The 23,378-nt window shown below is 36.4% G+C and overlaps 1 protein-coding gene across 3 annotated transcripts in view; it reads left to right on the forward strand.

Annotated features, from left to right (window-relative positions):
• Window positions 1–13,794, forward strand: part of LOC120525431 (glutamate-rich protein 1) — a 65,425-nt gene extending 51,631 nt beyond the window's left edge. For 2 of the 3 annotated variants that reach the window (XM_039747701.1, XM_039747702.1), the window contains exons 5-7: window positions 3,120–3,455; window positions 6,997–7,191; window positions 9,769–10,200. In XM_039747701.1, coding sequence (XP_039603635.1) covers window positions 3,120–3,455; window positions 6,997–7,191; window positions 9,769–9,830 — 593 coding nt within the window. In that variant the 3' untranslated portion in view covers window positions 9,831–10,200. Of the gene's footprint in view, window positions 1–3,119; window positions 3,456–6,996; window positions 7,192–9,768; window positions 10,201–13,302 lie in introns of those variants that run through there. The other variant, XR_005632952.1, reaches the window with a different exon arrangement.
• Window positions 13,795–23,378: the final 9,584 nt, after the last annotated feature.

The following is a 23,378-nucleotide window of genomic DNA, read 5'->3' on the forward strand; positions in this document are numbered from 1 at the left end:
AAGCGGCTGTTCTGCCCTCCCAGGTTTCACAGCCGGCCTCGGTGTTTTTAGGAGCTGTAGGAGCTCGTCCATTGAATGAAATTCGCCCCAGGCCGGCTGGGCAAAGTCCTGGGGTAGGTGTTGTAATAGCAGAAAACAAGCCACTTGCTGCACGATTTGTAACGTGGTCAAATCAAATGGCCGTAGCCACTGACCCACCTGTTGCCAGAGAGCCATAGCCTGCTCTGTAAGCCCTTTACTTGGGTTAAACACCCAGTTTTGTATTTCCTTTACCTGCTGGCCTGGGGTCAACCCACCGTTAACAGGGACCTTGGTCCCAATGGGCGGCTCGGCTCTCCTGCCCAGAAGAGCATACTGAGCCACTTGTGTGTGTTCCCCAGAAACCAGCCCACGCCTGTGGGTCCCCTCTACCTTCTCCACGAGATGGGTTGTTAGCCCCGGGTTATGCTCGTGGAGCAGAGCCTGCACCGCGTCCTTCCTGACCCCCGACGCACTCCCTGCCCCGAAACTCGGCCCGGTACTTACCCACCTGGTTCCTTGTAAGGTCGTGTCCCGGGTTCTTCAGGGACACCATCCTGCCGACTACGCCACTGTAATAAGATGAGACTTGAAGCGTGAAAAGGTTTGGGGCAGCCACCCGTTTAATTCGGTTTCCTGGCTGCAAAAGTACTTGAGACATTATAGTAAAGTTTACACAACAGAATCCAAAACAGAACTGCCTGCCAGAGCAAAGGCAGTGGGCTTTATAGGACAGAGGGCGGAAGTGATGTCGTCCTCTGGGCCGGAACTGGAAGTGACATCATCCTTGGGGGCAGAACTGGAAGTGACCTCATTCTTGGTGCCGGACCCGGAAGTGATGTGTCCTTCTTGGAAATGGTGGCTCCTGGTGGGATTTCCCGGGTAAGACCTGCAGAGAACTCAGAAAGAGCGTCAGCGTACCCCCCGGGCAGATGTATAAACAGTATTTTCCAAGCCCTTCAGCTGCCTCCCATGCACACGTGTGTGGCAATAGATAGATACATACATACATACATACATACATATGTACATGCATATAGGTATTCAATTAATCCCACAATAACAAAAAAACACAGCCAGCCAGAGACTGTGGTATAATAACTAATTATAATTTGTAAAACAGGACTCTAATAGTGCTCCCAGAGGCACCATGGTGCGATCAGTGTTGTGCTAAATTTAATTTTCAGGTTGGCAAGAGTATTATACAAATGGTATGTGGCAGTGTTTATGACAGGGAGCTTAGCTAGCATCCTTCTTTCTTCTGGCCTCCAGAAAGACCAAGCTGTTGGTATCTTCTGTTCTTATACAACTGCCCAAGTATACCACTGCATGAAAAAAGTACACATCAGCTTTTGTCCTGGTCACTGCTTCGAAACTGTTTTAACTCACATTGTAAATGATATTTTGATCTCCTCCTATGCAGAATTTATTGGTCTTAGATGATTTACTTCATACTCATCCAGTAATTTCAAACTTTGCAATTCTACCTTTTTTTTGTGCAGTTAGAGATGGTGCCTCTCTAACCCACACCTTTAATCTCATCTCATCGATTGGAGCTTTGGGAGACACCCATACCCTAGAGATTAACATTCTTTTTCCATTCAAGACTGTGAAAGTTTAAATAATGTGTTCAGTATTGACCAGAAGAAGTGTAATTATTGTGTATTAGTTTAAGCAGATTGTGTTTGTCAATTATTTTGACTTAGCTGAATGGATATCAGGCTACATTTTCTAAGAAGTTAATACAGAAAGTTAACTAGTTCCAAACGGCTCAAAAACATTTTTTACAATTGCATAATGTAAAATGCTATTATGAATTATTCTGTAGTTTTGTTCATTATAAGGACTATGTCCTTTTTAAATAGAGGTTGATTGATTGACCACTAAAATTTTGCATGGTATTGTAGCTGTTTGCTCTAAATCACTGCTTTAGCAATATTGTTGTTTAAATTAAGAGAACCTTTGTAAGAATAGATTTTAGGATATTGAAACCATGATGTATACTTTAAAGAATATTTCAAAGAATACAGTCAGTTACCCTGGCTGCTGTGTTAGGTGTCTGGGGTGCGATTTGTGAGCCCCAACAGCTGTAGATTTCTTAGCATCAAAATCCAGTGGTACACCATTCATTTGGCTTTAGTATGGACAGTCTCAGTTTTAGTTAACTAGTGACTATGATTTTTGTGATCACTTCAGGTATACGAAGATATCCAAATGATAATTACATTATTTCCCTTTTTGCTTCATTGCTGCATGTGTTATCATGGAATTTTACTGTACAGTATTTGTGTTTTATTAATGAATATAAGGCATTTGTAGGCTACTGTATTTTTGTTGAATTAACAGGTCTTCATGTAAAGCAGCCTAATCCTAACACAAATTATTATTGTGTAAATAATGTATTGTTTACTATCTACTCAATTTGAATAATGAAATTTTGGACTGTGTTTGATGTTCTATAAATAAAAATAAATATTGGCTCTGGCAGGAAACAGGGGTTGTGGAAGAGGGGCCTGGTGTCCTGTCAGGTTCAAGCGCCCATGGATTTGGGATCTGCGCCTGCAAAAGGTGATTTTGCGTAGACAGATACTGGACATTGTGTCTCTCAGTCAAGGCAAATTAAAGAGAATCAGTTGACAGTTTTAAGTAGCCTACTTTACAATGTATGCAAAACTCAATATGACTGAGATTGTTATTGTCTAAAGCAGTATCAAGGAAAGATTAAAAGTTGACCCAAGGCCAATGAATAAAAATATTGTTCCTAAACATACCATCAACAAGACACTAGAGAATAGGAAATTACTGAAAGTGACATTGTTGTTGAGGTCTATGTGTGTAAAATGTCTTGTGTGCTATCTGAATTTACAATTTCTGGATAAACACAAAAATTTCTGTTTCAAACAGACATTTTTTTAATTTCATCTTAAGTATAAGAGATTATCTAAACCAGTACTTCCATATTTTAGTAGAACATTACTGTAAATGCAGGCATTGCTTTTCATATGGATATGTACAGTTTATATGTTTATTTGATCTAACTAGTTTTGCTAATTAGTAAAAACCTGCAGTGAATCTAATTGACCCATTTTACTGTTTTTTAGATGATGATAACATTGAAACAAATATACCTAAAAGAAAGAGAAGAAGAAGAAAGACTGGTATAAAAAAATTGTCAGCATGTGAAACTGCTCGGAATACTACTGACACAGATTTGAGTTCTTTAAAAACCAGCAAGAACAGAAAGCGAAAGTTGAAAAAAAAGAGACACAAAGAAAAGCTTCATTCTGCAGGGATGTTGTGCAAGTCTGTTGCTGTGGAGTTTACTTATCAACCAAAGGAAACAAAAAGTGCAACAGAAGATGAGAAAATGAGTGAGGGGAAAATAGCAGAGATGCACGAATTCTTTCAGTCAACACTGGAGTTGTATTTTGCAGACTGTGAGTTAACTGGCAGTGCTTCTTATCAAATTTTAATGAAAATGTTAGACTTTATAAAAAATATCAATAATAAGTTATGTTTTTATATAAAAAGCTCTCTCATATATACCCTTATTACTAAATTAACAGTGAAATATTTCTTTTGCCTTTCCAAAATTCCCTGACTCTTATATAAAATATTTGGCACAATAATTTTCTGTGTTCCTTATGATGTGAAAGTTGTAATATAATATATGTTTGTTTATAACTTTAGTCTTAAATACTTTGGTTTAATTAATAAAACAAGTAAAATACACATGTTTAACACTAGAATTACCAGAGCCTACAAAAAAACTTGTAGATCCAGCCCACATTAAATCCGTTTGCACCACTCCGTCGGCGTCTTTTGTCCTGTAAATGTGCCGATAAAGACTAGCAGCAAGCAGCCTGGTATCCCATCCCCCCACTGCCGCAGAATGTGCACAATGTTCTCCCAGCTCATGCCTTAATTGATTATCTGGAGTTTTAGAGTGGAAATAATTGATCGTTATTTGGAACACATGCATTTCATGTGTGTTCCGTTTATGCAATAATCTGTGTAAACACATTGTTAAAGCAGAATCTGTGCCTGCATTGGTTAAGAGGTAAAAACCTTAGAAAGCATGCTACCCAGCAGGTATAATTTGGTGTTTTTTATTTTCTAATATATTGGTAACTGTCAAAATAAAGAAACCCTCTCCAATTATGGTTATAATTCTAAGGCCACAACACAGAGCTAGAATAGCATCCATACTTCTTAGCAAAGGTTCTGCAAGTGTCTCCAGCTGTACTTTTATGATATGACCCCATTGTTGTATGATAAATTCTATCATTTAGTTGTTTGATGATGATCTTCCGTAAGGGGTCTCTTTTTACAAAAAGCACACACACACAAACACACACAAACACACACACATATATATTATTTTTCATTACAGCTTGAGTCAATTTAAAGAATTTGAGGGTGGATAGATGCATTATCATATGAGTTCCTCTATGGAAAAATATTTGCCATAGCTATCATAAAATATTTTAAAGCAGTTTCAAGAGACACTTTACAGTTTTAAGAGTACAAGACTACAGTTTGATTCCAATCCACCACAGCATAGTTTGTTCATGCTTTCACTGAACAGTTGAAATAAATGCCCTTTAATCTCCTTGTATTCTTTCTGATTACACAAAAATCCTCATCTCTTTTAATCCAAAGGTATACTTAATTATATGGGCATGTGTCCATACACAGATTTTAACTCGGCAGTAAAAATGGACAAAAGAGGGGTGTTCATTCACAAGGTCCTACCACTACCAGAACGGAAGGCCAGAACACAAAGTACTCTCATGCATACACCTCCACTGAAGAATTTTATAGTGGTGCACTTCCTACCTACAATAATACATTTTGAGATCACATTTTTGAATTCTTAAGCATGATGTATACATTATTCTCACTTGCTAAATGTGATTTCTGTTTTAAATATTGAAAATGTAGATTTGCATCCAGGAGATAATTTATTTCAATTATTTTTTGTAACTCACAAAAATGGGTAGTCCCTTAATCCACTGCATTTCAAATGTTTGTTACTATGTTTTACATTGTGCTAAATTAGTCTATTATTATGCCTTTTTTCCATTAAATTAATATGTTTGGTCATATACTGTATAGTTAAAGGACAGTGTTTAACTTTTCTTGCTTATAGTTCTAGGATCAGATTCAGTTAATCGTCCAATCATTGTCAGATTGGTTAATTAACTATTAATGGTGTGATACGAGTGACTGTTGGTGTGTGCCACAGTGTGCATTGCAATCGAGTTGTATTTTACCCAAATTTGCACCCAGAGATACTGACTTATGCTTCAGGTTCTTGCAGCACTTGATTGGACAAAGTAGTTTTTTTTTCTTCTTCAAAAAGATGGATCATATGACAGAAAAAACCTGAAACAATGAAATAAAATTTTTGCTGAACCAGAAAGTTAGGAGAAAAACATTAGGTTTTGTCTGTCCCTCCATTTCTCTCTGCTCTTCCCTATCACCCCCTACATAATCCAAATATGTGGCGTTAGTTTGTCCAATGCAGCAGATGTTGAGACTGTGGTATAAACCAGCATCTTTTAAAATGTCTAATCTAGCCCCTAGCTGTATGTTTTATTCTCAAGGCTGCAATAAGACAATGTTAATCAAAAAGGCTGTAGTAAATGTCTCATCTATCAGATGTTGCAAATTTACTGGTGTCTCATATTGTCCAAAGGGAAGAATTTAATACTCCCATTGCCTAGAAGACAATTTAAGAGCTATTATCTCTTTTGCAGCCTCATTCAAAGGCATCTGTTAGTATCTTTTCATCACAAGCTGATACAGAGTATATAGATGATTCAGTAAGTGAAGACAGCAATGTGAGAAAAACATACTAGATTATGGTTGACGATGACAATCATACAAGCTCATGCAGTACATTTCCCAACTCCTATAACTTGTTTTAATTTCCTTTATTATTAACCTGCTGGTTTAAAAATGTTCCTTCATAGCTTGCACTTTCTTTCCCATAGTCAAAGTGATGTCATCAAAATAAAATCTCAGATGTCACTTTGGGTATGTTGTATTGCATTGTTCTATGCGTTTGCTAATTTTGTGTGTTAGGTTTTGTAAGAAATCCTACTTTTTAGTTTTCAATTCAAAGTGCATTATTGATACTGCATAGCACTACTGTCAATAGAAAAGCATCCTGTTAAACATGCTGCCCTTTAGTTGAAAGTTATATAGAAATGAACATTCAATTATTGTGAACTGAAGAAATTAGAATTTAAACAAAATTTTTAATGAAAGTTTGAAAAGAAATTTTTTTTTTGCTAAAACAGTGTCTAAATTAGACTAGTGCGTTTGAATTCCAGATACAGTTGCTGGCTTTAGAACTAACTGTGTTACTTTATCCACTGTGTAAACACAAGGAAGTTCATCAAGTACAGAAGTTGACTTGGAGTTATTCCTTTTTTTATGCTTTATTGAACAACCCTCGTAAACAATTTAAAAAATTCTATAAACAGTATTATCACAGTGAGAGCAAGCTTTCTGCTGTTTAAGAGGATGTCTCTAATGTTACATTTCTGGAAAACAGAATGTCTGTTTTCACACCTTTGAAATACCATTTTAAGTTCCCTTTAAAAAAAATTTAGTGTGAGGCATGTGGATAAACACATGTATTTAATGACTCTGTTTATAAATGATTGTTTGGAAACTGTAGTTAAATGGTTACTCTTCAAACATACATAAAAAGAACACTGACATTTATTATATGTGAGGCAAATCAGGCCAATTGCAGATAATTAGAACAGTGAAAGGTATTGTGCTATTCTTAATGTTTCCAGCCTTTCTGAACCAATAATGATGTCTGTGTTTGTTTTTTGAACAACAGAAGAACTCACTATGAATGATATTCATTTGTTAGTAAATGTAAATGGCAGATATTAGTCAATTGCTTTATTGTCACTTTAGACATTGCTTTTAATTGTTACGTTTACTCTTACCTAGGTTCAACTAAAAACCCGGAGTCCATAGTTCCTCCTTCAATTTTTCATCTCATTCTCGAAAAACTTGCCACTCAAGCCATTGTCTCCTCAGATATGGCACTGCTATTTCAAATGAAATCTTTTATCCTCCAACAGGATATTGAAAATCTAAAGAATTCTCTGGATACTTTTCAGACTAATACAAAGATGCCTCCTGGTATGTGCATTTCCTGTCTGCCTGTTTCTCTTAGTTCAAAATGATTGCATTGTTCTCTTGATATTCTGGATGGTTTTTTTTTCTTATTTTATCACGTCATAACACAACAGAGACTAAATACTTCAACTATTTTAATTCAGTTTACTCTGTAAGAGTACTACTTTAAGCCAGCAGTCAATCTTATAATAAGATCAGTCATATAATAAGATCAGTCTGCTTTTTTTAGAGTTGGGATTATGTCTACATTTCCAAACATGGCAGGTCTTGTGTATTTAGGCAGTTCATTGTACTTCACAGAGTTTATTCCAGTGCCATTTTGTCACTCTTCTGGCTGTTATGACAAGAGCAGTGTATTTTATTATGATGATTGAAGACTCTATGAGATTTGTGAATTTCTATACAAGTCCCTTTTGGTAATATTACCTGCTTAGTATTGCAGGAGTTTGATGCTTTTAACAATAAAGTTATGTTCAATTACCAGCATTGTGCATTTTCTGTATTTTTACTGTTGATAAAAAAAACTAGTTGATGAATACAGTGCTTTTTGGGGTCTTTGAATTGTAACAAATGGTTTATAATTGATTTAAGACAGTTATGTTAAGGTGAATCAGATTCAAGTGCTGCATTATTTGAAGAATAAACACAATAACACTAATAGGAACGAAAAGCAACACAGTGCAGGTAGGAAAGATGAAAACCCCTTGCTTGCCAAGAATTATGAATTGCTTTAATTATTATTGTTTCTCTCTACATTAGCGTTCACATTTAAAAGTTATTTTTTTCAATTGCCACTGATTCATCAGTAGTTAACTAGGTTTCAGTCCAATTTATTTTTCACAAGTTTGGAATTACAGTTAGATCAAATTGAAGTAATGCTTTTCTATAGATTTTAAATGTAAGAATATAATTATTTTGCTGCAGTTTACGGCAGGTATTGAAAATTGTCCATTTAAGCAGATTAGCCTTCATCTAAGCTAACAAAATAAATTGGCTTAGGCTTCTTCAGACACTTGGACAACAACAAATTATTTTATTGTACGCCCCAAGGCACTGGATCAATGTTGCATTTACTTTTTGGTGCCACTCTGAGGGAGTGAGAGTTTTTTTCAATTTAGCATACTGAACATTTGCATCTGGGTAGTGCCTTTTATATGTTATGGTTGATCCAATGTTTTACTCTTTAGGTGGTGTTTAAAATATTCTTGCTGGAATTGTGAAAATTATATGAACATTGTCCTCACCTCAACATGCATAAACACTAAATGCCCACCTTTTGCTAACAAGCATGACTTCTCCAATCAATTACATTTTTCCCTTATTTATGGATGCTTAATGCAGTACTTGAGATCCTTTAAAAAGCCAGGCAATCAGCAGGTAACCTTACCCCTTGAAATACCAAGCAGGGAGCCAAATATAATTGAATGGTCCTTCTTGTTGTCATCTACCAAACTGGGACAATTGTTCGGTTATTAAATATTCACAACTGAGCAGTTCCTGTTTCTCTGCCTGTACAGATGTAACTTTTGAGTCACTTACTATACACATATGCCTCACCACTCCCCAGTGGTACTGCCTTTATTTTGCTAGGCTACACCTGGTACCTCTTCACCTCCTGTTATACAGTATTTCTACCATTTTTAGCCGTAAGCTATATTTTCCACCAAAGCAAAATTTTCCATGAGTCTATTTTTTTCAAACAGAGCAGTTGAAAGTGTATTTATTGTCAATTTCGTCAATCTTTAATGTGTAGTGTTGAGGGCTTTTTAAAATATTTTCTTAAAAGATGTCCACATTTTTTTAGTAGCTGCAATAGTTAAACTAATTATGCTATAAAGCACAATACTGGATACAAAAAGAATATATTCCTCGTTGGAACTGGAACCACTGCTTTCATTTTTGCTTAAAATTCATTCACAGTGAAAAATCCAAATGTTTAGTACATGCAGTAGATCTATAACGAAAAACAGAAACACTTACTTTTTAGAATACCATTTCATTATTACCCTGCTTCTCCTCCTGTCTTTGTAGAAATATACTGAAAATCCTGACTCTTTAAATTGTTTAATGAACATCCGAAAAAAATGTAGACACAGTAAGATAGGTAACAAAATGATCAAACTATCAATATTAATATTTTGCTTTAAGTTATTCATCGCCTTGAGTATTTTTGTTAACTTTTGCATTTTAAATTGTGAGTACAATGTAATTAAAGTAAATTTCAACAAATATTTTGGCTAGTGGGAAGAGTTGATTACTCATTATTATTACTCTGTTGAACTGTATATAGAATAAAGTAAGTTTGTAAATAATATTGTTGGTGGTTGTGTTAAAGAATTAATAGTTTACTTGATCTTCTTTTTTCTTTGTACCATAATGTTACTGAGCATATAGAAAATAATGAGAAACCTGCTGTAATAAGAATATTATTGAATTATTAGAGTAAAAATTCAGTTAAGGGCCATTACTTTACAAAGATTGCGAGAGATTGTAAAATGTATAAGATGGCTACATACTGTATGTGTTATAAAGAATGATGTAATAATGCCCACCATGCATTATTTTCTTCTTGTTTTGCAGATGAGGCCACTGCAGTTTGTTCCCTCTTTAATTACTGGATGAAAGACATCATGCCTACCTAAATTCAGATTATCACATCTGTTTTCTACCATAGACATTACTAGAAATATAACTTCAGTATCAGCTTATTTGTATGGTGCCATATGCAACGAAAATCGAATGGTAATAAAAATGAAACTGAGAGCCTACTAAATGGACACTACTAGCACTAAAAATAATGCTGCTCAGCATATCTCCTAACTCAGTTAGGATTTTTTTTTTTTTGGTTAGAGTTGCCAAACTAATATATTTTTTTGTACTTTTTTTACCCTTTGGGCTTTTCCCATCTCTTGTATTTTTATTTATAGGAAATTCCCATTATCTGGCTTCCAAAAAAGATACCCACATTGAAAATATACATTTCCACATAATAAACTTTAATTTATAATTAAACTGTAGTGTCATACTTGTTTTGACAAATTTACAATGTATACTAATTAGCATTACTAAGTCTGTTCCATTTGGAATGCTGAAATTTACTACAATTTTAAGTTCATAAATTGAAAATTTTATAACTTTATTTCAAGATATTAATAAAACAAATTTTGTTTGTAATACAAATTTTGCAGATTTTACAGTATATATTCACTCTGTTAGAAGGTGGTAAGTCAGGCAAACCTCTTTAAACATGTAGTTGAAAGAAACTTGTTTCATGTAATTATGTAAAATATTAGGAATGTGGGTGGGTTTGGGTCGCTTACTAATATACCTCAGAGTTGTACATTATTGTTTCAGTTGAAGAAGTAGGTTGGTGGGAGCATATTATTTTCTTTTCTTTTATTGTTGACAATTTCATTTGGTGACATACACACACACACACACACACACACACACATATATATATATACAGTGGTGTGAAAAACTATTTGCCCCTTCCTGATTTCTTATTCTTTTGCATGTTTGTCACACAAAATGTTTCTGATCATCAAACACATTTAACCATTAGTCAAATATAACACAAGTAAACACAAAATGCAGTTTTTAAATGATGGTTTTATTATTTAGGAGAAAAAATCCAAACCTACATGGCCCTGTGTGAAAAAGTAATTGCCCCTTGTTAAAAATAACCTAACTGTGGTGTATCACACCTGAGTTCAATTTCCGTAGCCACCCCCAGGCCTGATTACTGCCACACCTGTTTCAATCAAGAAATCACTTAAATAGGAGCTGCCTGACACAGAGAAGTTGACCAAAATCACCTCAAAAGCTAGACATCATGCCAAGATCCAAAGAAATTCAGGAACAAATGAGAACAGAAGTAATTGAGATCTATCAGTCTGATAAAGGTTATAAAGCCATTTCTAAAGCTTTGGGACTCCAGCTAACCACAGTGAGAGCCATTATCCACAAATGGCAAAAACATGGAACAGTGGTGAACCTTCCCAGGAGTGGCCGGCCGACCAAAATTACCCCAAGAGCGCAGAGACGACTCATCTGAGAGGTCACAAAGACCCCAGGACAACGTCTAAAGAACTGCAGGCCTCACTTGCCTCAATTAAGGTCAGTGTTCACGACTCCACCATAAGAAAGAGACTGGGCAAAACGGCCTGCATGGCAGATTTCCAAGACGCAAAACCACTGTTAAGCAAAAGAACATTAGGGCTCGTCTCAATTGTGCTAAGAAACATCTCAATGATTGCCAGGACCTTTGGGAAAATACCTTGTGGACTGATGAGACAAAAGTTGAACTTTTTGGAAGGCAAATGTCCCGTACATCTGGCGTAAAAGGAACACAGCATTTCAGAAAAGGAACATCATACCAACAGTAAAATATGGTGGTGGTGGTGTGATGGTCTGGGGTTGTTTTGCTGCTTCAGGACCTGGAAGGCTTGCTGTGATAGATGGAACCATGAATTCTACTGTCTACCAAAAATCCTGAAGGAGAATGTCCGCCATCTGTTCGTCAACTCAAGCTGAAGCGATCTTGGGTGCTGCAACAGGACAATGACCCAAAACACACCAGCAAATCCACCTCTGAATGGCTGAAGAAAAACAAAATGAAGACTTTGGAGTGGCCTAGTCAAAGTCCTGACCTGAATCTAATTGAGATGCTATGGCATGACCTTAAAAAGGCGGTTCATGCTAGAAAACACTCAAATAAAGCTGAATTACAACAATTCTGCAAAGATGAGTGGGCCAAAATTCCTCCAGAGCTGTAAAGACTCATTGCAAGTTATCGCAAACGCTTGATTGCAGTTATTGCTGCTAAGGGTGGCCCAACCAGTTATTAGGTTCAGGGGCAATTACTTTTTCACACAGGGCCATGTAGGTTTGTTTTTTCTCCCTAAATAATAAAACCATCATTTAAAACAGCATTTTGTGTTTACTTGTGTTATATTTGACTAATGGTTAAATGTGTTTGATGATCAGAAACATTTTGTGTGACAAACATGCAAAAGAATAAGAAATCAGGAAGGGGGCAAATAGTTTTTCACACCACTGTATATATTCAAAGTAAATGTATGGTATATTGTATACATAAGCTTTAGCTATAGCATTTGTAAAGTTTTTTTCCTTTAATTAAGATAGCTGAAAATTCAAAACCTACAGACTTTTAATTTTAAAATAACTTCTTAGCTTGATATATATTCATAATGCATTGTAAAAGGAGAGGGCCTTTCTACTGTCCCTCCACTTGAAAATAAAGCTAACAGATGTGGTGTTATCAAAATTGTGCATTTATTTTAACAGTAACACAACGTTGAGTTCAGCTCCGTTTACAAGTCAAAGTGCACAGCAAATAAAATTGTGTTGGCTCACTGGGATTTAGGAAGAAAACTGGGGAGCCTAGAGAAAAATGCACATGGGAAAAGGAGGGACATATCAGCTCAGACAACAACCAAGATGAGGTTCAAACCCATTCTTACAGAACAGTGTGACATCAGCGCAGTACCACACACTTTTACGAAAATTAAATATTTTAAATGCCTGCTTTTTTGAATAGTCTATACAAAGTATTTTTATTCATTCATAACTCTTTTTAAATATATGTTTATATGCATGTAAATGCTAAAGGGTTTTGTGTTTTTAAGTTACTGGGTTATATTTACATGTAAGCATGTCAAAGTTATCCATGAGAAAAATGCTATACAGTATACAGTAATAGTAATGTTACCTAATTTATATTGAATAATGGAAAAGCCTTTCATTCTGTTGTTCAGAAATGTCAAACATGAAAAAGGGGTAACAAAAAGCCTTGTACCTCTTTATTCTTAACATGTAATGTCTATTCTAGGCAGCATGGTTTTGGGCATTCTGCCAGCTCCTAATGTAATCTCCTCAGACAGATCACATGCAGTGGCTTATAAAATTTAGCCAGGCTTTAAAAACTTGTAGGACATTGCTGAAGAGAGAGCACAGAAAAGAAATTGACAGTTGGGAGGGGACTGCATTGGCATTGCTTGCTTTGGGGTCAGAAATGAATTCATGCTCATATGAAGCAAATTTTTAATATAAACTTTGTTTTTTAATAAAAACTTTTCAATTTTATTCCAGAGATAAATATTTTGCACAGTTCTTGAGCTACACTTTTTTACTTTATAAAGTGATTGAAGATGTTTTCTCGGTTGCCAAGGCTAACGCCAGGGTACATCAGATATCTGCAGGTAAGATTAAAATGTATCTTTTTGCTGAAGAATGAAATAAAATTTGCTCACTGATTTGTGCTACACTATTAGCAGCAAGGCTATTAGTGAGGCATTGACAAGCCTTTTCTTCAAGGGAGTTTCATTAATGTGCAGTAGATGAGTGAATGCTGCGAGATACACCTTAGAAATAATGATTGTTTCTTTCAACGCTGTGGGTTGGTTTAAACCTAATGACCAAATTTATAAGATTTTTTTTCACAGTAAGTAATGAGGTTCTCTCTGTACGTGCATATGCAGTCTATTTTCATTAATTAATGAATTAATTATGAGTACCTTCAGAAACCCTCTATTGAAAAGTGCTGAAAACCAAGGAAACATTTTGCTCAGCTGATTTACAGGTTTTTGCAAAATAAAATTACAAGTGAACTATGCTTCTGTTTTTGCTGTCTTTTGAATGTTATTACCTCTACATTTTAAAAAAACTGGGATCATTTAACCCAGTATTTCTAATTTTACTAAAAAATGTGATATGAAAATTAAATTGGTGGTTCATACAGTGCATAGGAAAGGCACTATATAAATAACATTTATTATTATTATTATTATTATTATAACCTTGAAATGGATTACTGGGGAGATCAGAATAACAGTTTATACTGATATTTTTTAATCTTAAAGAAACACATCATCAAAACGGTGTATAAAACATTTTTAATCTGTCACCACCAAACAATTCATTCAATGTAAGAACATCCCCTTGTGTGTCTTCTCCACAGTTGACTTCAAAAATGACCCATGTTTACTTCAACTGTATGATCAGGGACCTCAATTACATTACTTTGCCCCTGTCGTCTCACTAGGCATAGAATGACACATTTTCAATGCTGAACTGCAATTAAATATTGCAGAAATTTTTGCAGATGCAACATGAAAAGGCTCTGCACAACCACAGAAAATGTACGTGTTTGTTTGTAAAGTACTTTTTTTATATATGTGTCTTATTCAATGACAAATTTTATTCAACTACCAAGAGCCATGTTTTGTACTATACACTATAATTATAAATGTTATCATTTACAACCGATTCTATAAAACTGACAGCTGATCTTCAGCATGCACCTGTCCTTGTACTATGCAGGCTGTTCTCTCTATATGCTGCTCAGTGTTAAAAGTTTGTAGAGGAAAATGCTAAATCACATGTTGTCATGTAAAAATGCAGATCGAGCCATTATAAAACTTCACCATTATGGACAGAATTTCCTGTCACTTAGTCAGAATATATAAGCAGTCTCATTTGAGACTAAGTTTACTTTTTATTAATAATGTTTCATTTTAAAAACTAATTAAAACTTTGTAGATGATAGATTGTATTTGAATCTTTCATTTTGGAACAAGTGGAATCCCTACTTTTTCCTGAATATGCCTATCTATGATTGAGATGCTGTGGAGCTAGAGACACTCTGACAACAAAAGAAGCAAAGCTTGAATGAAAAGAGCCAGTATATCAATCAGTAGACAGATGTGCAAATGCAGCCAATTAAGGCAGTTCACTGGCACAGACTGACCTGGCTGCATGTATTTGGAAAGTGGGAGGAAATCAAAGTCCTTCAATTTCTTGAACACTCTTTCTATTTCATGGTTGAATGGAAATAAGACTTCCTTAAACAATATCAAACACAAGATAGGAATTTAACCTGGATTGGATACCCTACTTATAAACACTGCTGTACCTCCATGTTTGGGCCATCCATTTTCTGAATGTTTTATAACCATTATAGGGCTGAGAGTCTAGTATTATATAGTACATAAATTAAATAATATATTATTATTTTCCAAAAAATCAAGATTATAGAAAAAATTGAAATCGGTCAAAAAAACTGTCAAACCATTACAGGCAATGATCACGCACACACCCACATTTACTCAAGCGGGAGCAGTTAAGAAACACCAGTTAAACAAAAATGCAGATTTCTGGGATGCAGGTGGAGAACATTTAGCCTTTACACGGAGGCTAGTCCATGGGACATAAGGCAACAATGTCCAGATTCCATACTCTCGCAAGAGCAGCCAGTTTAGGCAGTTTAACCGTTGTGTAATATTTATTACTGGGAAGAGATCAATGACAGACTTGGGAAGATGGAGAGACTCTCCATCTCTCAGCTGACCTGGGAAGACCTGCAAATCTCCAGAGTAAACTAGGGAGACAAGCTAGGAGAACGAATATCTAGTCTATGCTTCTTAGCTTGTTTATCTACAACCTTCACCTGGTTAAAAGATTGTCAAAAATGAATACATCTCTGCATATTTACATACATAGAAGTGAATTTTCAATATGTATGTATTTGCCTTCCATATTTTGTATTCAGAATCGGAATATCAATATATTCAGAACAGGTACATAATCAGAATATGTACAACATGTATAATCATTTAAAAAGCAAAATCAAATGTTCATCATACCCCTTACATGTGGAATATTGTGCAAACAGCAGTTAGACAGGACAGTGTTACTGTTTACAGTGCATTGTAAAGCTACATCTGAAGTAACATGTGCCCTTTAGGTCTTAGTATTAATAAATGATATAACACTACAATTGGAAATCTACAAGTGATCTACTAGATAATTTACAAGACTATAGGGTATGAGCTGTAAGGAAAGAATGAAGGAGATGAACTTTAACAGCCTAAACAAACAGACGGTAAGAGGGTACATTAAGAAGTGCTGGAAATTATGAAAGGGGTTAATTAGAGTCTGGTAGAAATGGCCTAATCACAAAAATCTGGAAGTTTCTCATGGTAAATAATCCATTCTCTTCACCATGCTGTCTCCCTAATAGTTCATCAGGGCTTTATTTTGTAATTCCATGCAACATAGAATATGATGTTGAACTTGACAAATGAACATTCAAGTTTCAAATTCTCCAGCTGACTCATTGTGTGACTTTGACAATCTGAGAATTCTTTGGTTATATGAATAAGTACCATTGTGAGTTTATGTGATACTGTATAAGTGTTCTAATTGGTGACAGTTTTCATTATTGTAGTATATAGAATATGGATTAACTGGGATTAGACCTCTTCCATTTTCTTAGGAATAGAGAAAAAATCCTGCGCCAGAATTATTTTGAATAAACAGACCCAGGACAGACTAATAAAAGCCAGCAAACAAATTGTTTAAAGGCAAGAGAGAACTGTTGTCTCGAGGAATGAAGCAAAATACAGAAACCAGACTAATAAACAAAATGGCCCCTAGCCAAAATAAATTCAAGGCATAAACACCCAAGGACCTTACAGATGAGCTGGAACAATCTGCGGTGATAGTTTTAACCTGTATTGCACACTGCGAGGTGAACCAAGATGGCTTTTTTGGTGAACGTTACAGAGGACCCCACTATTTATAGACAAACCTAGAATGGCACATCTGATGTTTCACCAAACCTATCTAGAAAAACAAAATCCTTTCAGAAAAACATTTTGTGAAATAATGAAGCTAAAGTCGAATTCTTCAGCATTGTGAATATTTGTAAGCTACAAAGTGGAGCATATAAGGAAAAGTACACCCTCTCCAAAGTTAATTATGGAAATTGTTCCATAATGTGCTACTACTTTGTTGCCAGTAGTGCTTATCAAATTATCAGAATTATCAAATCTCAAGATATTCAGATCATTTTAGAGCAGATTATGCTACCCAGTGTCGTAAAACTATTTATAGGTTGAAGATCATGTGTCCTCCAGCAGGACAGTGACTCAAAACACACAAAAAAATGGTTAGAGAGGAATAAAAAAGGACTGTGTTAAACTGTTCTGCAGTGAGTCCTTTTGAGAAGAGGTAAAATCTGCTGTTGGAAAAATTAATCCTGGAAAGGTTTAGGGGCTAGAACACATTACAAGAACGGGAGAAACCTAGAGAAGAATGAAGCTTATACTGTACAGTAGATTGCTACAAGAAACATTTGAAGCTTGTACACATTGCCAAACATTGTGCAATCAAGTATTAGGGAAGGGTGCCTTTAATACTGTCCAGATTCCTTCTTTTAAAAAACTCCATAACAGTTGACAATAATAATTTATTTATATAGCACCTTTCCCATGCACAATTTGGAAAATTTTCATTATTCTTGAAGATTTTTATGATATACTTAAAATTCAAGGATGGCAGTATTATTGATAACAACTGTATGTAAAAAGACATTCATTAAAGGAAATTGTGAAATAATAGCTTTTTGCATCTATTTAATAATGAAAAACACCTCTTAGTCAACAGAGTAATTTTGTTTGTTTTTTTAACGTTTAACAGTGGCACTTTGTTCTTATTAAGGACATTTCCATCCTTGTTGAGTTCCGCTCCTTAACAGCAAACATTGGTTGAAAATGTTTTAAGTGGCAAAGACTTGTCATTTTGCAGTTTATATTTTATATTTGTATGATGCAAGTTTTTTTGTCATAACGATAGCCATTTTCTGGTTTTGTACATACTGTATAACCGATAGCATGCAACATTCAAATATCACCCATGGCTATTACTGAATTTAAAAAAATATTGTAATCAATATTGGGAATACGTCCTAAACAATGGGAATCAGTTATTTAACATTGAGCTAATTGTATTATGACAATGTTTGTTTCAATTACCATAACAAGACCGGATCTGCAATGACCTTGAACAGGCTCATCCTCGCCCCATTCGTCACACCTCACATGTGCTGTTGGTGTTGACTCCCACTTACACTTGTCAGTTACTTGGTTGTCACTTGTGGCAAGTTGAGCTAACTAACACTTATTATTAAGAAGCAGGCTGTATACATTTACTAAGTCATACTTTTATTATGTCAGAATTTGGTTGTGAGCAGCTACGTCTTTGTGTAATTATGTTTATTTTTCATTTAATATTAATAAAAAGATGATATATTCTTTCGTTTATATTCTTTTTGAATGTTAAAAGAAGTTAAGCAACAATTTATGTTAAGCAAATTGTTTTAACCCTCTAATTACATTAATAACTTAAATGGTTCTGGTTCAAACTGTACCTTTTCCAGTTAGTCTACTTTATGATTATGTACGTTTATTTGAAATGTAATACAAATTAAACAAGGCAAGCACACCTTTTATCGCCAACAATTATGTCCCCACTGCTTCTAAGGAATCATCAAAAACTTTTACATTGTTTTACTGTTGTATATGAAAGATTATAGACAAACGCATTAACTTCGTCCATATCTAAAAAGCCACAGATTAAAGCAGTTGTGTTAGGGCACAAGAGATGAGTAAGTAATAATGTCAATTTTGATCTTAAAAAAAAAAAAAAAACTTATGGCAATGCTGCTATCTAAAAGTATAGATGTGTAATTTTAGTTAAGCATTATGATGAAAAGAGATAAAATAATATCTAGAAGGTTACAAGCCAGTTTTGACTAGGCACCTTGATGTTGGACAAAAGAGGAATAATTAATTATTATTACAGCAAAATTAATAATATTATAATGTTTGTAATGGTAGGGGGTAAAGACTTTAGCATTGATTACAGCTTTTGAATGGTGCATCTGTATGTTTGATTTTGGCTAAATATTTCCCTTATTAGGCCAGCGTTATAGAATATTCCTTAAAAACTGGTGTAAACCAGTGGTGATACTAGGATATCATCCTGGGGTCAATAGAGTCCAGCTGCAGACCACCAGAGCTCTGCTTCTTTCACAAGCCATTCAAATTAGACACATCTGATGTCACTTTGCATTGTACGTCAGTGCCCAGTCAATTCAGTCTTTCTGAACAAATCCATTTCAAGGTGTACCTCTTGTGTCATTCTCATAAAAGTATGGTTAAGATTAGCATTGTGGGATGGTTGCCTTAATCATGATTAGTGACGACTATTAAGTAGGTGTGTTTTGTAATAAACATGTCATGTGGTAGGGCTGTCTGTTGGGTAGCGACACTGTCATGTAGTGGTGCCAACCATAGCCAGACCCTTCTCTGAGTTTCTCCTGTGCAAGTCAAGTGACATAAACATGCACATTGATTGGCTGTTCAGCAGAGCTCCAGAGGTCTACAGCTTGATCCTTCTCCTTTGGGTGGGCATTTCAATGGGGCATATATGAAAGGCAAATAGCTACCAAAATAAGCTAAAACCCACAAATAGCCACAACCCTGGGGTAAAATCAAAATTTATTGAGTGCATGCTGAAAGAATACATGCTTTTAAGGCATTTTCAGAAATTTCAGTAATGTAATCTTATCTACAGAAGACAATTATCTTTTTTGAATCTCATTTGATCCAGAACACTTGTATTAACAGTGCACAGTATTTTTACTATTTCCTGTATGCTTTTTCATTTTCAAAAAAGGCCATTTTTTACATGGGAATAAGATAGACAGAATAGGATGCCAATGAAATGGCATTTAGGCATTATCTAAAAGTCCTTCTACTGATAGGCTTTTATTTTTAAAAACTCTGAAGAAAGAATCTGCGACCAACTGTTGCCCTATCCAGGGTTTGTTGCTGCCTTGTGCCCTGTGCCTTGTGCTATCTGGGAGAGGCTCCAGCAGACCCTCACAACCCTGCTCACAACTAAGCAGATTAGAAGAAGACTGACTGAAGGAAGGAAAGAATTCCAAAAAAGTAAGTTTAGTGCAGCTGCAGAACCATATGAAAGACTGGAAGTAATCTGTTCTCCAACATAAAGATGTCTATTTTCATATTTGTGTATGTTTTTTTAATGTTTTCAAGTCTTTTAAATATGTCAAACAGAAGCAGTAGGCGCTTAGAGTAGAGTATCCCATCATTTTAAAAAGACAATATGAATGGTGACAGTGGGTCCATCGGAGTTGCTGCTTTGTGCACACCTTGTGATTTACTGCTGTTTGCTAAAAACAAATCATACGTGCCCCAGAACATCTTTACTGAAATGTTATTCCTTTATGAATCTTTAGAGGAGGGAAGCTGTAGATTGAACTGAAAAACATATTCTCTCACTTTTTCAAATAATAAAAACACTTGCATTTACATTGCTTCCTTATGTTTTCTGTACTTCTATTAACTTATTTCAGTTAAGTACAGTATGCAACCTCTGTTGCATTATGAGCTTATTCATGTAATGAAAAAGAAAAGGAAACATTTTGAAAATAACGTAACATGATTGTCAGTGTAATTGTTTTGTCACTGTTATGAGTGTTGCTGTCATATATATATATATATATATATATATATATATATATATATATATATATATACACACACACACATATAAACATATATATATATATACATATACACATTGTCAGGGATGCCAGGGGCAACGACCCGGCCTGGGATGCCTTGAGGGACCAGAGGAGGGTCTATGCCCGCCCTGGATCACATGGGGGCCGCCATCCTGGTTGCTTTGAGGGCCACGGGTAGAGGGCTTGGAAGCCCAACCCTGTAGGGACCCGTGGTCACCGCCAGGGGGTGCCCCAATGCCTTGGGGACCCTGGACCTCAGTACTTCCGCCACACCAGGAAGTGCTGGGGGGAAGAGGAGCAGGGACACCCGGAGAGCTTCCGGGAGAACAGCCGACACTTCCGCCACACTGGGGCGTGTCCTGGGAGGAGAGCCGACACTTCCGCCACACTGGGGCGTGTCCTGGGAGGAGGGCCATCTCCCTTCATTCGAGGCTGGAGTTGGGTGGAGGCAGGACAAGGCAAGAGAGAGAGAGTGGAGACGGCCCGAAGAGAAGGCGTTCAGTGGCCAGGACTTTCTGGGGGTTTGTGTGCATGGACTTTGTTCTGTAAATAGTTGTAAATAAACGTGTGGTGATGAATTAACAACATGTCTGCCTGTCTGTGCCCGGGCCACGTCCACAACATATACATATATACATATACATACATATGTACATATATACATATACACATATATATATACTAGCAAAATACCCGCGCTTCAGCAGCTGCGAAGTACTGCCTTAAAAATTTTATTAAGAAGAAAATTAAACCTTTTTAAACTGAGGGAAAATATGCCAGTAATTATTTAAGGATTTCTTTGTATACCACATTGTGAGTTCGGCCTTCCGTTTGTAATATGACCAAGCTGTGCACTGAGCTGACTCTTGAGCATGCAACATACAGTTGGCCATGTGAACAGTAATCTTGTTTCAAATCTCACAGCTTGGATTGCTGCTGTCATAATTGGTTTGAGTTTCATGGTTTGCTTCAATTACGACAGTATTTGCAAGACTTCTGTTGAAGTGACATTTGGCAGCTGTCAAGCGTTGTAAGCATACAACCGGTTTCATCGATAACTTCACATCCAGCTTTTGAGAGTTTAAACATTCATAAACATCAAAGTGTCCACTATTGAAAGTGTCACCTGTGAATCTAAGATGTTTAAGAGGCATTGGTGGTTGTCCAAAGGTGTAAAATATTTGGCCATTTCGGTACACTTGAAAGCGACAACCGAACAATTCAGCGGAAGCCATCAACTCACATGCAGAACCATAGGTGAATGGCTTAAGCATTTCACTCTTATAGTGCTCCTGTGTAGCATAATTATCTCCTGTACCGTCATCAGTCCACACCTTGAACCTGTCCCAGTCATTCAATACATAAGACACAATGTTCCTCCGGATATCAAGAGTGAGCCTGATATGGCCGTGCAATATGTAACAAAGAGAACGGAAAAGGTAAGTGCCATCTCGGGGCATGGAAACCACTCGGTAAGTGACAGTTCATTGATCAATGGTGATTACCTCGATAGACATGTTAATGGGGGTATGGTTGGAATGATGAAGGAAATGGGTACCTGAACAATGTAAACTAAGTCTAAAATACCTATACAATAACTATAATCGTAATAAACGAACAATAAAACAGCAGAGAAGTCGTGGATTAAATAAAAAGGCTGTAGTTATCAGCTGGGAGACGTGAAACCCGAGGGGAAGCAAGGAAGGGAATGTAGAGACCAGAGCGCTGGACGGCCTTATATAGGCAGGCAGCCAACAAAGTGGGAGGCATTGAGATGGGGGACCCAACGCCGCCTCACACGGTGACCAAGCTGCAGGCTAAGGACGTATATATGTACGTAAGTAGGATTCAGTTAGTGTTGGGAACCCGCGTACCAAATTTCTTAAAGATGTGCCCATAAGTAACAAAGGCCGTTGAAAAGTTCAATATGGCGGCCAACAGTGGCATCATGCCACCGAAATAAGTACTAAATTTCAGCCTTCTACCTACATGGGAAGTTGGAGAATTAGTGACGTTGGAAAGTTCAATATGGCGGCTGACAGTGGCATCATACCACCGAAGTAAGTACATACATTGGTTTCGGTTAGAGCAGAGAAGCCGCCTACCAAATTTCGTGAAGATGGGGCAATGAATAAGAAAGTTCAACACGGCGGACGTTGTTGACCGTTATGAGCGTTACGCATAGAATTTAGAAATGAAACCTGCTTAACTTTTGTAAGTAAGCTGTAAAGAATGAGCCTGCCAAATTTCAGCCTTCTACCTACATGGGAAGTTGGAGAATTAGTGACATTGGAAACTTCAATATGGCGGCCAACAGTGGCATTATACCACTGAAATAAGTATGTACATCGGTTTTGGTTAGCGCAGGGAAGCCACCTACCATTAGTATAGAGACAGTATGTGGCAGGTGGCACTGTGGCATAGTGGTAGCGCTGCTGCCTCGCAGTTAGGAGACCTGGGTTCGCTTCCCCGGTCCTCCCTGCGTAGAGTTTGCATGTTATCTGGGTACTCCGGTTTCCTCCAACAGTGCAAAGACATGCAGGTTAGGTGCACTGGCGATTCTAAATTGTGCTTAGTGTGAGGGTGTTTGTGTGTGTGGGCTGGCACCCTGCCTGGGGTGTGTTTCCTGCCTTGCACCCTTTGTTGGCTGGGATTGGCTCCAGCAGAATCCCGTGACCCTGTAGTTAGGATATAGCGGGTTGGATAATGGATGGATGGATAGATAGTATGTGGCAGCACTCTGAGCCTGCACTTAATGAACACTGCATTAAGA

Source organism: Polypterus senegalus, chromosome 3, assembly GCF_016835505.1.
Source record: "Polypterus senegalus isolate Bchr_013 chromosome 3, ASM1683550v1, whole genome shotgun sequence".
Taxonomy (NCBI): Eukaryota; Metazoa; Chordata; class Cladistia; order Polypteriformes; family Polypteridae; genus Polypterus; species Polypterus senegalus.